Source organism: Hyalella azteca, unplaced genomic scaffold (assembly GCF_000764305.2).
Source record: "Hyalella azteca isolate HAZT.00-mixed unplaced genomic scaffold, Hazt_2.0.2 contig12682, whole genome shotgun sequence".
Classification (NCBI taxonomy): Eukaryota; Metazoa; Arthropoda; class Malacostraca; order Amphipoda; family Hyalellidae; genus Hyalella; species Hyalella azteca.
In genome coordinates, this window is record NW_025942634.1 from 35,253 (window position 1) to 51,529 (window position 16,277).

The following is a 16,277-nucleotide window of genomic DNA, read 5'->3' on the forward strand; positions in this document are numbered from 1 at the left end:
ATGTATTTCACAGAACCAGAAAAAATACAATATGAAATTATCAGAACAGTATCGGTAAAGTTATTGTAAATAGTGCGTTAAGTTTGGGAGGTTTGATATAGGTATATCAAGTTTATTTTTTCTATCAAGTCCGATTTAAAGACAATTATTTTGAGTAGTCTTACGATGAGTAGTTCGTTTATATTTATATCCAAAGGAAACAAATCTTGATTAAATTGATTACCCTTTAGAATTATGTCGAAAGCGTGTGAAATTTGTGATGAAAACAAAGTAATGTGTTTTAAAAAAGTAGCAAATGGAAAAAAATTGTAATATCTCGTGCATAAATTGTGAAGTATTTATGCCATTAAATAATTCAAAGTGCGACAAAAAATTAGCCATTATAAGTTTTCAATAAATGAATTCCCTATTTTAAAAATCTTTATAAGTTAGATCGAGTGATTGTGGTTATGTGAGAGCGTACAGCAGGCGTTCTGATTTCAAATATTTCGTGAGTATAACAAGAGAGTTACAGAGATGTTGTAATTATAAACATGTAAGAAATTGCTCAATGTTGTTGTACACGCACGAATTTCTGCTCGTGGCTTGCAAGTGCAATGCGAGTGCATGACAGCACTGAACCAGGACCTCAGATTTGCGTGTGGAAAACTGCCAGAAGCATGGCAGAGTCGAGCCTACCTTCATTTAGCGCAGTCCTCGCAGCAAATAATATTCCGGAGCACACTTCTCCATCGTCCCGTCCAACAATTCCAATCCGAACTGTCAGTCTCGAAGTGGACAAGCACACATCGTCCCCCGGTGAAAGTACTCATCTAGTGAAAGAAATTAATGATTCAAACTTAACTGGTTCTCAGAGCAATGGTCTCTTACCAAACAACTCAAACTTTTGCTCAAGTGACGGAGGAAACCCTGCTCCGCCTCCATACATTAGATTAGCTCCCTCATCCTTGCCGATCATATCGTCTTCAGATAACACTTGTCCAGACGGCAATACACTTTCTCCGGGTCCTCTTCTAACGACCACACCAACATTGAGCTATACAAGCTCTAGCTTCAGCAGCGCGAGCATGGCTAACCCTCCCAACCCTTACCGTCCCATGGACTCTTGCTCGAACCAGTCCTGCAACGATGTCTCCTTGAGCATAACATCCACCAACAAAAAAACCATCGGAGAAGAATCTTCGGCGGAGCACAAGACGACACCGACGGCCCCGAGATCGCTCACGATATCGTATGGAATGAACGGGTCCACGAGTCCGTTGACGGACGGACGGTCGCGGGGCAACAGCTTGCTGCCGTCCGCTGCCCAGATCAGCAATACCGCCGCCCTGGCCGACATCTCTGCACCTGGCGGGCAGGAGTACCCCAACGTGTTCAGGTGGAAATTCGCTTGATGTACAATATTGTGGACAATTATAATTGATTTACTTTATTCTACGTTTTTTCCAGAATATTATCAGGGGTTTTATATACATACAGAGCGGTGTAATACTTTGCATGTTTTTCGTCCATCTATGTTTTCGAATAACTTCCAGGTAATTTCGACTGCACATAAACTAACTCCTAAGGAACTCATTGCAGTGCACCTATTGTACCCAAGTGGATTTGTATTATTCCCTGGGCGTTTGATATCTCGCTAAAATTACAGCCATAGAACATCGCTGAAACGAATTTCTAAGTTAAATTTAAAGCCGCATATTTCCATTGACGAGGTTGCGAACTTAGCGCCTCATGACAGATTTCAGGGTACAAGACCTCGAGCCGCAATTATGGGATCAAAATTTAACATGGGCATGATTTTTTCTCGTGCCGATTTTCTTTCCTTCGAAGGGCGGCTGTCGTCTCGAGCAAGCGACATATTGTCCGAAAGTCTTTGTTCCAGTTGGTTTTAACTGAAGTCTTTGTCGTTTTTCTTTTATCTGATATGCAAAGGCTGCTTCTTTCTCGCCGATTTATCGTACTGCCTATTTGAGGCCAATCGCCATTGTGTACATTTAGCGAGCAGGGATGACATGTTCGTCTGAGAGACATAAATGGCTTCATCAATACTATTTATTATTGCACCAATCAAAACTAGCAAAGCTCACTTAAGTATGTTCGATACGGGTAAAACTCGTGACGAAAATCGTTGATACGATAGACAAAGAAATGCAATTAACACTCATAATACTCAAGCCGAGGAACCTTAGTAACTCTCGGGGCAGGAAATATCACTAATGTTTTACTCAAAATCCATAGACACACACCAGCACATCCTCTTGTCAACTTTAGGCCCAGGACTGTGTGTGTAGAGGTCCAGGGCGGTGGGGGTTGAGACTCGCGCGATGCAATAATGTTCGCTTTCGGCGGTTATATCCTCTGAGCACCGATACATTTGTGTCATATTTTGTTTACGTGGGTATAGCTGAATGATATATATTCAGTCAGGAGTATCATCTTAAAAATCCAGTTTAACTATAAAAAATTATAACAGTTAACTGATAATTGAGTTAAAATTTCCATTTCATTAATTTTCAATGTCTTTGCTTTGCGAGAATGATTTGATTATGACTCATTTGATTGTGTCACGTAAGAAGATCATAGTAAGAAGACGCTTCTGTAATTAATTCTAATCTGCAATTTATATATAATGGCCGAATCGATTTAATTTAATGAATCAAGCAATGTATTTAATGATGGAATCATATTATTGAATGACTGCATCATAGTATTCAATGAGAATAATGTCCTATAAAGAGATTAGCATCTTATAAAGGGATTGCAGATTAGAATTCAGAATATATTGCAGATTAGAATTCATCATTTGTGTAGAACTATACAAGCATATAACTTCTTGAACCATGATAGTGAAGTTATAGTAACAAATTTAAGTCGTTAGGAAGTAAATGAACAAAATTGAAACAATCCAGGGTTTAATATCGGCAAAATAATAAAAAAAGAGTCAAGCAGTTTGTGTTCGAATTCAAGTTGGAGACGCAACTTGAAACGAGGCATCTGTAGCGAATTCGTCAACCATGAAAGTGGAATTTTTGCATAATAAAATCAAGTATAATTTGCATTAACTACGCCGCTAATATCATTTATAACTTTAACTGGCAAGTTTTAAGGCCAGTTTATACACGATAGATGTTCCAACCTAGGGTTAAACATCGTGATATTGAAGACCAAATGCAAAGTACGACAGATTTCTCGAACGCATCATGGCCGCATTTGTGTTTGATAGCGCAAATAAATTTCATTCATTAGAGGTATCATTCATTTATTAATAATCTATGAGTTAACCAGAGTTTGTATTAGCCCTACTTATAGCCTTGCCTAATTAAATGAAAAAGGATCACATCGGAAAACGTTAATCCGATGACTTTCATAAATAAGTTGCGTGGTTCCGTCATATACTTCGTTTGATTATGTTCTTATCTTAACAAATTATTCGTTGCATAAATACGAGCAATATGATAATAATACAAGTGTTAATAAAATTCGGCCGTGCAATTAAAACTTTGTGCTAATCAATCGCAACGTTCAACTTAGTCCTGTAAAATTTATCCTTATATTGTTATAGGACGCTCAGAATATTTACTGACTAATTGCCACTACTCAGAATAATTACAAATATTGAATAATTGCCACTACTCAGAATAATTACAAATATTGAATAATTGCCAATACTCTGAATAGTTACAAATATTGAATAATTGCCAATACTCTGAATAGTTACAAATATTGAATAATTGCCACAGCCTTGAAGCTAACTGTACTCTCATCCGGCGATGTGAGCACGATTGCGTTATCTATCTATTTTGAGTAATCTCTTAGGGAACGTCGTGTTTCATATCTCTTTTAATATATTTATTCATATATTTGCTGAAATGAAACATTACACGTATAATTAAAAATTTATATTATGGTCATTTATATTAAGCCAATGCGTAAAATCTCAACAAGAATTACATCACTGCTTGAAGACATTTTCTACTAAATACGAAAATTTTACAACAAAAGGTCTATGCTTTATAACAAAAGGTCTATGCTTGCTCGCAGATATTTGAGCCGCTGCAACCCCAGAGGTCGAGGTCGCTATCAATAATGTCGTAGAAGGTCTCAGGTAACGTCAACGAGCGAGGGCGTGACACGAACGCCTCCTGCTCGTAAAAACCTCATAATTCGCGTCCAAGGATCGAATAATTCTTTCATAATATATAATTCATACTTTCATAATTCACTTCTGTTCATGCTAACATTAGTTCCTCAACTGAAGTGCGAGTTCAACCTTAAAAACAAGTATTTAAATATATATAATGATATTTTATCAGAATAAAAAAAAAACAATACGAGTATACGAGTTTTAAATGAATTGCTCGCGTCGATCAAATTGCTTATTTGATCGACGCGTTTTTCACTGTTACAAGAGTCGCAGAACAATGCCGTCATGTTCATTGTGTCGTCACACACAATACAAAGCGCTTGAATATTGACCGAATGTTTGCGATCAAAATGAAGTTTAGCGCAAATAGCGTAAAACGGAAGCGTAGCTTCCGTTTGATTGGCGAGATCATTTGTGTGCACGCCGTTGGCCGCCTAACTGGTGCCGCAATTTGTTGTAGGTGTTCAGGAATTTTGAAACTCCAAAGGAGGGAGAGGTTTATTTTTGTTAGTGAACTACCTATTAGATACTTTAAATTTGTATATGATGCGCCATTCCATACTATGAATGTCAATGCCAGTCTTGCATTAAAAGCGCTCTAGCGGACATGCTTTGTAGAGAAGAAGATTACGGAAAAATGAAAGTTATAGATGTCGCCAAGTTTACGTCCTAATCTGTAATGCTCTAAATTAACTTCTTTTAACAATAAATATTTATAACATTTAATGAAATGAAACATCTTTGATCATCGACACGTACATTTCGGAGATCAGACAGCTGTACGCAATCGATTAAAATCATTAATTTGAACAAATAAAAGGCGTGGGCAGGCGCCTGAGGACTCAATAAAGTCCACGAACAACATCTTTAAAACGGGGCGTTGACCTGCGCATTACGGCGTAATTCTAGACGGTTGCTAGACGGATATATGTTTTGGTGGCATGAAAGGTGTGATAAAATAGAACGTTCAAGTGGCTAACTAAATTTCATCGGCCCACGCCAAGATCAAGTCAACGGTCGATGGAATGATGGGAGGATCTCTTCAGTGATGGCATTGAAAATTAAAGATCCTGTGCCTTCCTGTGAGCGCTCTACGGCTAGTTGGTATTGTGTGATGTCGAAATAAGACATCATTTCGACATCATTTAAGAGTGATGTCAAAATATGCTTTGTAATTATCACAGAATGATAATAAATTGTTTAAGTTAATCTTTAATGAAAACACTGAAGAGGGTTTCATGCTCAGAGTTAGCGGATCGAATCGTATATGATTTAACCACCGATTTTTACGTTGTACACAGAGATAAGATTTTTGAGCATGAAAGAGTACGAGTCTGATGTTCACTGGCTGGAAAATTTCTCTCAACGAAAAATTTAGCAGCTATTGTTTTCAGATTCGTTACGTCTATCGAATATCATTGACCCGATTTTACGTCGCGGATTGACACATGTCCAGGAATGATGAGTTCAGAAACGAGAGAATAGATTGTGAAGAAGACAGAGAGGAAATTTTTGTAGTAGGACAAAGAGCATGGAGTTAGAGAGGCGTCTGTTTGCTCGCTGGTCGCTTGATCGATACGAGAATCGACCTGAGGGCGGCTTGAAATAGCATGACCTACCCTGGGGCTACCACGGCACTGACCTGTAGGCCAGGGGAATGAGCGCCCACGGGGTGTAGGATAATAGGAACCTTGCTGACCCAGGATGACAATCTCAGAAAATTGAGATCCTGTTGAGTGATTTTAACCTGGATGAGTGATTTCAGAAGATGCGAAAATTGTTATCAAATTGGGGGGAAATTCGCCGAGTAATGTTAGGAGGGAAAATCTGGTCAAATGATGAGAAATGCACGTTTTTAGTAAGTTTGTTGGATGACATTAGTGGAAGCTGAAAATTATATTAGGATGTAGATATCATTTAAACAACGATATTAGAAGAGGGATTTTAGTCGTGTCATAAAAATATAGCTGCATAGACATAACAATTACCTTGATCGACCGATCTTGCTATAGCCTATTCGAACGTAAATACAAATTGAGAAAACTGACTTGAAAGTCCAACCTTGGTGCCTGAGTCTCCTGGTGTGCAGTGTTGCTATGATACATATTAGATTATGCATGATTTCTTACATTTAAAAGTCTCTAACCTGAGTTTGAAGTATTGTCGTTCTAGATGAACGATACCGGTCAGTTATTGGTTTTCCCTCAGGTGCCTGAGTGGCTGAATGATAACCTACATTGCCTGATAAGACTTCGAGGACAGTTCGAAACAAAATATCTCTTGTCTGATAAGACTTCGCTGATAGTTCATTGTGCAAACATTTCATGGGTGACATAGTTCTAATATCGTTCACATTTTAAACACGCAAAAAGCATGTCGGCCGCCATTTGCTTGTAACTTTTCACAGTCAACACATACACTCCATTTAGCCCAAATTTCGTAGTCCAACCAATAACTTCGTTTTTTTTGCAATATTACTGCTTTCTCTATTAATTCTTATCACAAAATAATTATTTCCTCTCATCATTAAATGAAGATGAAATGAAAGATCAAAATTTCAAAGAATATTATAACAAAAAAATAAAACAAAATACATAGAGTCACAATTATGCATTTTGTGGATGTTTAACGGTAGAGGATTTTCAACAAACATGAGTCAGAAACAAGTAAACGAGTTAATTCGATGCCTACTGATTCACAGCTTGGAATTTATTATTTGATAACAAGAATATTGGACATAACTGGATGGTACATATCAGAACCTCAAAAAGTAGATTTCCCAATGTTTGAAGAGCGTTGAATAAGTTTGAATGCGACCAGGTTACAATATTGATGGTAGCAGCTGACGAGTATTCGAGTATCTACAATTACGGTGCTTATGGCATAAAAAAATGCAATGAATTTACATTCCATCCACTATTCTTTTATAACGATAAGAAGAAAAAAAAGTTATGAAATTGGGCCTCATTTATTGTATATACGATTCAATTAGCTGTGTTCTCCTCGGTATTATTGTGAACTAAAAATTGATTGATCTTAGTCAAAATACTCAGCCGGAGCTTGAGAGAAATCTTTCGGGATTTACCTAGTCATTTTTGCATGGTTTGAATACGCGTTGCATATATGACGACAATTATATAGAGATGTGTTGATATATTCCATAAGAATCTCTGATTTTTATTCTTTTTTAATTAATTCTAAAGTTCCTATGTCGTTTATCATCTTACGCGGTAAGAACCCTACAAATGAAATGCCACTTCTTAAACTTGGAGACTCTCATATTCTTGTCATTCCTCGCAAAATAATGTATGTTATAATGACCGACATTTACCTGGGAACATCTACTGAGATATGCCGGGCCACGGACCTCGTATTTGCGTGTGCAGCACAGCAAGCGCAACGTCAACAAGCCTTCAGAACCTACAGCTCGCATCGCCTTATGATGTCCTCCGGGACCAATGTGTCCTCTGGGGAGGGTTGAGGATCGATGCTTTAACCTTTAAACCTTTTGCAGTGCAAGTTATCGTCTATAATGCCAGGTTATATACCGTCAATGCAACAAACTTTGCCAAAGCACAAATGTCGCCGACTTTCAAAAGAAACGATCTGGTTTGATTGAAAGTCAAAAACTAACTAGCGCTATTAAGCGCCACCGAAAAAGTTTTTCAGTTTTTATTTGGAAAATGGAAACTCTAAATTCTAATTTTGACCGGCATTATAAGGATTTTATTGACGAGCGGCGAGTTAAGTGTAGTAGCTGCTGAGTGGCGACTTAGGTGGCAGTGACTATGGTAGTAATGGCCACGTCGCAGGATTAGTAGTATAAGTTCGATGAAAAATTTCAAGGTTTGTACAAGTTTCTAAATAGAATTTTCTTCACACATTTTAAAAATCAATATAATATTGCATGGAAATCAACGTTGCAAAGAAAATAACTCATTTTATGAACATTGTATCGTACAACGTTTTCTAGAATTTATTACTATTCACGAGAAAATTGCTTAATATATACTGGAGTTAACATGCACTGATAAGGAATCGAAGTAGAAGTAGAAGTAAAATATAAAAATATGAAAAAGTATAAGGTATGTATGGAAATCCTTAAAAAGAGCATTCTCGTACTTTAGAAACAGGATCTAGAAGCTGAACAATTTACCGACTAGACTAGCAATTATAAATCATCGTTTATGATCATTGAACACTTGCAGCCCTTAGGAGAAGAGCACCTGGTCTATAGATAATGTAATTCTTGTTCTCTAAAGCGAAGTGCTCCTGCATCAACGATGCTAAAATTTCGCCTGAAATTGCTGCCGTCAAGAGGTCATGGCGTGGAAATTCTCCGAATACTCGAGTCCGAAAAAAAAACATTTCGTGACGAAATTCATGATGGGGTAATTTTGAGGTCGGACTAGAAGGTTGATTCACTCTGTGGCCCTATCGCACAAAAGGGATTTCAAAAAGAAGAAAAGAAAAGGGTGCAAATATACTCTGTCATGTGACTTACATTTTACAAAACATATATTCATGCATATTCATTGAACTAATCTCTTTACATTTTTAAAAATATCCTGCTTCCCACCTACTAAACCTGACAGTAAAATAGTGAAGACACAGACGGCAATGCACAGAGCATACTCGTTATAGACTAGCGTAGTAGTGGAGCAGCATTAGAACAGCATTTGGGCAGCATTAGGGCAGCAACGGTGCAGCATTAGAGCAACGAACGAAGCAGCATTAAGGCAGCAACGGAGCAGCATTAGAGCAGCATAGGAGCAGGAATAGAGCTGCATTAGAGCAGCATTAGAGTGGCGCTAGACCAACACTGGGGCAACAATTTATTAGTATTAGAGCAGCATTAGAGCAGCAGCAGCATTGGAGCAGTATTGGAGCAGCATTGGAGCAGCATTAGAGAAGTATTAGAGCAGCAATAGAGCAGTATTAGGGCAGACACGACTGCATCAAATCTTTCTTGCTGGAGGGGGCTCGCTCGCGGATGTCGCTTCCTGCGAGCTGCAAGCCTTCGAGTGTTCCGGCGCACAGACATGCATTCACTCGAGCAACACTCAGAGGAATAAGGGAGATTTTGTCCAGATAGTGATGAATGTTTTGTCCTTGTGTGGGCTCAAAATGACCTAGTTGGGCACAGCAAAAAGGCACATCAATGCTACGTACGTGCTGTGTGAAGAAAGTGTTTCACTATTTGAACAATGTGATACAATCATTTTTCGGGTAAAGAGTCCAAAACCTGCACTCTGATTTACTCTCACTCACTGCTGAACTCTGAGCTGGTCTGACACTTGCTGTGAGTGCCGAAGCCAGTTAAATACAGGAGCGAATAAAATACACAAAATCACCGGAGCGATTCAATATACTACTCAGTATCACTCATATGCGCTGCAACAGGAGGAGTTGAATGAATGTTGGTCTTAAGATATTATTGCATCAATAAGACTATAAAAATTAAGTTAAGGATTGTAATCGATATAAATTTGTGTCGATGTGTGTTCTGATTTCCTTGACTTTTTTTTTAAATTTTCCATATGTGAGAAGAATGTATCGTAAGAAATTACAATAAATATTTATTTATTAATTTTTTTCCAGTTCATATTGCTCAATTAATGTGTATTGAATAAGTAATGTTAAATTATAAAAATGAAGCCAAATGAAGCGTGTCTGGACTGATATCAGAAATTACAATTTTGAGTAATCAATAACAATACAGTAGGTATTGATAATCAATTTTTTTATTAATCGAACAAAATAGGGGGATTTTTCGTACTATATATTAAAGTCGTCATAACTTGACGGCTTCACGCACGAAACTATGGATTTCAGCAAGCTCAAGAAATTTGGTCAGTTTCTCGTATGAACGACTTTTGTGGGATCGTAAGACTGAAGCAAAACCTATCGATTCTGCCGGATGAAAACAACTCTCGTAACTGAAGACCACTACTGTGGCTTATAAATAAAGTGAAAGCTAGTAAATATCCGAGTTTCAATATAACTATTTTAGCTACCTCGATTTAATATTATCCAAAATCTTTTTTTACTGCTTGTGATTATTTTACGTGCAGATGCGAAGACGAAATTTTTAGCAATGTATGTTCATGAGAAAGTTGAGCGACAATAATGTGAGGTTCATTACATCTTTCATTCTGATCGGGCGATTAGATTCTTAACACCCCGAATGTTATGCAAGAGGAAAGTATTGCTGTGATCCAAAGTGCAGTATATATTACAAACATTAAAAAAATTAATCAATTTTCCATGTACTAATTTGGGCTAATTCAAGATGAATTTTTTTGAAAATTTATCACAATTTTCGCTAGCGGAATCGCAAACAGCGATTGCTGAATTCATGAAATACGGACAATATATCAGAATATATCATGTTAAGCAAATTCACTTACATATTGTGAAATAAATTCAAGCCGTTTCGAAGAAGCTCTAAGTTTTGTTGAACATAATTTTGTAGTTTAACATAATGTGGTTTTCAACATAATTTTGTGCGAGTTAGGGGGCTAACTTCATGAAATCTACACAGCCTGTCGTGTGAAGTAGTCTCGTATAGAACCACCTTCTACATTGTAGCTTCCCAAAACAGATTTTACAGCGTAATCCAAAGTTCAGCAAATTAGTGCTCACCGAGGTATACGATTTTTTTACACCGGAATAGTCAATTTCTTGCGAGGAGTTCCGTTGATAACACAAAGTACCGCAGCCTAATGCCTCCATCATAGGCCAGGGCAGCGGACCAGCATTTGGTGACACGCTCAGCGCCGCATATATGAATAATAGTGACGGGAAGGCTTGCGCTAAGACGTGATCACCACCGTGACTTATATCTCTTAGCATCTGCTTATGAAATGGTACGGCTAAGTTCTACATTAAGCACTTAGTAATTTAGTCAAGAGATTGATAAAATACCTTGATTGAAAGCATAGGGATAAAATGAAATAATTTATGAGCATAATATTGCTCAAAACACTTGTACGAAGTTTCTGAAAAATCAAAAATAGAGCAAAATAAAAATCCTTTATAATATGGTGAATAATATTACCAATGAGTTGAGTTGAGTATGAGAAGGTAAATGTTAGTTTAATTGCTTTACAATAGATATTCTAACGTATTGATTTTTAGAATAGAATAGAAGTGTCGGCACTAAAGAAATAGGCCTATGTCCTGTTGCCGATTCTTGTACTTTTCGTAACTTGATTCCACTAGGGATCCGACTTTTGAAATGTCAGTTTCATATTGGCGGTTTCAAAGAAATGTTCAAGAAGTAATGTTCGTTATTGCGCAATATATGCATGCTTATGACCGAACAAGCCTCTAATTTGATGCACCTCAATTTCTGGAATTCTAGTGAACAAATTACATTGATACTCGCGACTTGTTCTGAGAAAAACTCTAGTGTTAGCAGATGCAAGGATGTTTGTTTGCAATGCCATGCTAGCAACGCGAGCAAATTTTCCGTTTTCGATTGCGTGCGCGAGCGATGTTTTGCCGTCAACTTAGAAAAATGAATGGGTCACATCATCCAAATAGCGGACATGTTATTGATATATACTTTTTTGTCAGACCTTACTGGGTCTGCGTGACCCACACTCGAATCGCTTTTTTAATATGGGCTTACTCGTTGCTGTGAGTGAGTCTGAAATAGTGTCTTTCTCTCATACACGTGTAGTCTTTCTCTCATACACGTGTTGTCTTTCTCTCATACACGTGTTGTCTTTCTCTCATACACGTGTTGTCTTTCTCTCAAGCACGTGTTGTCTTTCTCTCATGCACGTGTTGTCTTTCTCTCATACACATGTTGTCTTTCTCTCATACACGTGTTGTCTTTCTCTCATACACGTGCTGTCTTTCTCTCATACACGTGTTGTCTTTCTCTCATACACGTGTTGTCTTTCTCTCATACACGTGTTGTCTTTCTCTCATGCACGTGTTGTCTTTCTCTCATACACGTGTTGTCTTTCTCTCATACACGTGTTGTCTTTCTCATCTTATTATACACGTGTTGAAGCTCAACATTTCGGCGCGATGAAATAAGAAAATTCGTTCGATGCCATACGTCGTCGCTTCAATTTCTTAATTAAAAACCATCAGTACAAGAGCTTCTGAATCGAGATTCAATGTAAAGCTTACTGAAATAATTGGATTTTGATTCAATTTAGCAAAGTTAATCAGGTAACGGAGAATAAAATTTTTCACTCTTCTCTGACACCTGTTAGGGAAGAGTGAACACCTGTTCACTCTTCTGACATCTGTTCACTCTTCGTTAAACCTAAGGGAAAATTCATATTTAGCGACGTTGCATTACCAAACTATGAGGTAATGTAGCCTGGAAATCACAAAAATTGAGGTTAAATAAGGTTAAATAGAATAATTGTGGTCATCTTGAAGGCAAATACCATTTTGAATCGAATCAACCAAATATTTAGAGGTTAATTGCTTGCGATTAGATAAAGCTTATCAGATCGGTTCATGCTAAACAGAACAGATATTATGAGTTAGAAAAGAAACTGTAACTTACTCTCATTTTTATATCCTTATTAATTTCTACTACGCATGTTGCTGGCATATTCGACTTTCCGGTTCAAAGAAACGCTTCAAAGTCCACGATCGTACTTCTGTTCGCTTGGATGCAGGAAATAAGCCTTCTATAATTTTCAAGAGGATGTTTTCCTAGTCAGGATCCTGGACTCTGGTCAAGATCAAATGTCTTCGTCTTTGATTTTTCATTTATCGGCTCCTTAGGTCGGACCTCAGGTTCTTGTTTTCGCAATCTGGCTGAAAATAAAATATTTTGGATTCCAGAGCGAACAACTACGCCCGAATTAATAATTCTGTACTTTTATTTTAGGAATCTCCTTGGCTGATATCTACACATAGAATTCTGGTGGGCTTATAAGAAAATTACATTAGCATCACATCCCCTTTTAGAATTAACGATATAATTTTTTTTAAATTGCTAAGCATCGAATGCTCATCGAATCTCATACACGTGTTGTCTCATACACACGTGCATGAGAAAACACATGTGTATGAGATAACACACCTTTATTGCTAAAAAAACATTATCCGATTGAACTGAACACTTTTCCAGATTAAAATTTCATGCACGTAATGCATGTTCCTGCGCTACACTGCCATGGGATCAAATGTTCGCCCCTTACATAGAAGAAAGCAAATAATGTCTAACCGAATGACATGTATCTGAGCGTAAATTTTTTGTTTGGTGTACTTAAAACAAAATTATTCTGTTGTTATGCCTGCAGGGATGTATTGAATTAATACACTTTTTGCGAATTAAATACTTTTGCGCTCATTAAAGTTTCTAATATTCATGAAATTTTTACAGTATTTTTTGTAAGAAATTTCCAAACTTAAATTAGAATACAGAACTCGCAGTTTATTTCAGACCTTTTGCCTAGCTCTTCACGATTAGAGATCCTTAACAGAGAATTCCAGTTTGTGGTGTCTTAATAACCTTGACTTCAGCATAAAGTTCATATCCCATGACGTTCGTTTGTTCTCGCCATGAGAAATTGGTAAATTTGGGACAAAGATCTCATGGCACCGCATTATCTTGCCTGAAAATCGTGGGTGCTAAAATGCAGATCAAAAAACTTGATTGCTCAAAGGTGGGCTTCAAATTCGAAGAGAAGCGAAAACCTCGGACTTGTTGATATCACGAATTTTTTTATCACGTATAAAATTTAATATAATAAGTCCAGCAGCTATCTCAATCAATCGTCAGTTATGGAAAGATCGGGTTCCAAAGGCCGGATACCTTGTGAATCAAGTCACGAAAAGTACAAGAATCGGCAACAGGCCATGGGCCTATTTCTTCAGTACCAACACTTCTATTCTATTCTATAAGAGCTTGAAATACTCACTGCAATCTTTTCATACATGCAAAAAAATATAACTCAGTACTCACTGCAGTGAGTGACAGAGAGCGCATTTTCTCGCCGACGAAAACTTGAGGTCACGGACAGACGGACGGACAGACGGACAGACAGACAGACGGACGGACGGACATGGCGAGCACAATAGTGCATTTTTTCCATAAAAAGGCAGAACGATTTCAAGTGAAGATGTTATGCGAAAATTTTATGCGCTCATATTTCGTCCAAAAATTTATAATTTCGTGCAACTCCATTTATGCACTTCAAAATTTATTATACACATTCATTTTGCGCAAAGTTTTTCCCCTCGAGTATTATACTATATCCCTTTCTTCCTCGTTTTCCTTCGCGATGCAGTGAGCTTATTTATTCACGCCAGATGTGAATTTTATAGAAGCCTTCAATATACTGATACCTTTATTCAATGACATTGTCTCCCAAAAAACTGATGTATGCATCGGCTTTTACCATCGGTCACTTTTTCAAGTTTCTACCCTCCCAAACATCTAAACAAGCCACGCATTTTTTTGTTTCTCTTCCTTCTTCTGTAAAATATCGACTTTTATTCATCGTTGAATTGATAATTTTCTCATTAAGAATCATTTATACCAGTCATTATGTTGTAGTCTTGACGCTGTTGTTTCAGTACAATTGGCCCTGTCGCGTGTTTCCCGCCGTGATGGAGGACTTCGTTATAAATAGCTCGGGATCGCAAACTAGTCCGCAATGACGGATTCTGATCGAGGATTGTAACTCAATTTCGCTCCGAGGGCAGATAACTTGGACAGCCTGAAACTGCAGACCAGTTGTGTAGATGTGTGTAGATCTCATCAGTTGTGTAGATATGTGTAGATCTCATCAGTTGTGTAGATGTGTGTAGATCTCATCAGTTGTGTAGATTTGAGCTACACACAAAGACACACGCACAGTACCTTGTCCTGAGCTCTGTGATCGAGTAAACACGAATGTTGACAGAACTGCATTTTACTTTAAATAAAAATATTGAAGTGCTTGGTATTGGTGCAGAATAAATATGAAAGCACTTAATAAAAACTATAAGTTTGGGTGCAGCGTTTGTACGAAAAATGAAATTAGATGAAGACTGATGACATAATTCAGGATTGAATATTTTTTATATTTGCGAGCAAGCCATGTTTCATAATTTTGTTTAGCATGAAACATGTTATGTTTGTTTAGCATGAAACGGAAAGGATCGAGAAAAAAATTTTGTCGCAGCTGGAAAGAATGAATTTCCTAAACTTTCGACTATGAAACGCTTCGCTTCAAATATAAACATAGATAAAAATTTTATTCGCTTATTTTTTAGTACAAATAGAGGGAACTGTGACGGACGCCGAGCTCTTCGACGTCGCATGTTTTAACGACTTGTACGAGTTTCGTGAAGCGAGGTGAAGAGTTGTCAGAAGGTGCGAAATTTTCTCTTCTAAATGTGCACCTGGGGAACGAACTACGTACGCCTGAGTTTGGACTCCACAAAAAAAAAACTACGCGCTGATTTTCCTCATGAGTTATTTTCAGTAATGTAACCAAGTTCTCATATAAATTAATTATAATGCTTAGCAGTATGTTTCTCATAATTTCGAGCGATTGGTTGAATTACTTCCTTTGATTTTGCTTGAATTGAGATGAAATTTCAAGTTATTATTATCGTTATTTTTTATTTTACATTGGGATCCTGCGCATGTGAAATATGACGCAAAAAATTAAAATCAAGATAACCCTAAATTAATCCATTATATTATACATCATCGTTCAAATGATATGTTGATTTTTCATATGTCCAAGAGATGCAATGCATTGAAATAAACTTGATGAAAGCAATAAATTACACTGCTCTCATGATTAGTAACAATTATTAATTCTTCCCTTACATTTTTTTAATAAAACTTGATCAACTCATTCTTTATCTTGTGTTTATAAACTCCATTATTCGACATTAACAGTTATTGAATATATTTTGATGAAAAACCCTCTTATTAGCGCATTTTCTCGTTTATGGAAAAAATGCGCTATTGTGCTCGCCATGTCCGTCTGTCCATCGGTCTGTCTGTCCGACCGTGACTTCACGTTTTCGTCGACGAGAAAATGCGCTCTCTGTCACTCACTGCAGTGAGTACTGAGTTATATTTTTTACTCATTTTAATCCATTGCTGTACGGTTGACAGTCTGAGCGTATACGCTCTGAGCCTGTCTAGCAC

At 37.3% G+C, this 16,277-nt stretch overlaps 1 protein-coding gene across 1 annotated transcript in view; it reads left to right on the top strand.

Moving 5' to 3' along the window:
* Positions 1 to 18: 18 nt before the first annotated feature.
* The window catches only part of LOC108669334, a 79,431-nt gene continuing 63,172 nt past the window's right edge, over positions 19 to 16,277 (top strand). The window contains exon 1 of the mRNA XM_047883356.1: positions 19 to 1,378. Coding sequence (XP_047739312.1) covers positions 597 to 1,378 — 782 coding nt within the window. The 5' untranslated portion in view covers positions 19 to 596. The remainder of the gene's footprint in view (positions 1,379 to 16,277) is intronic.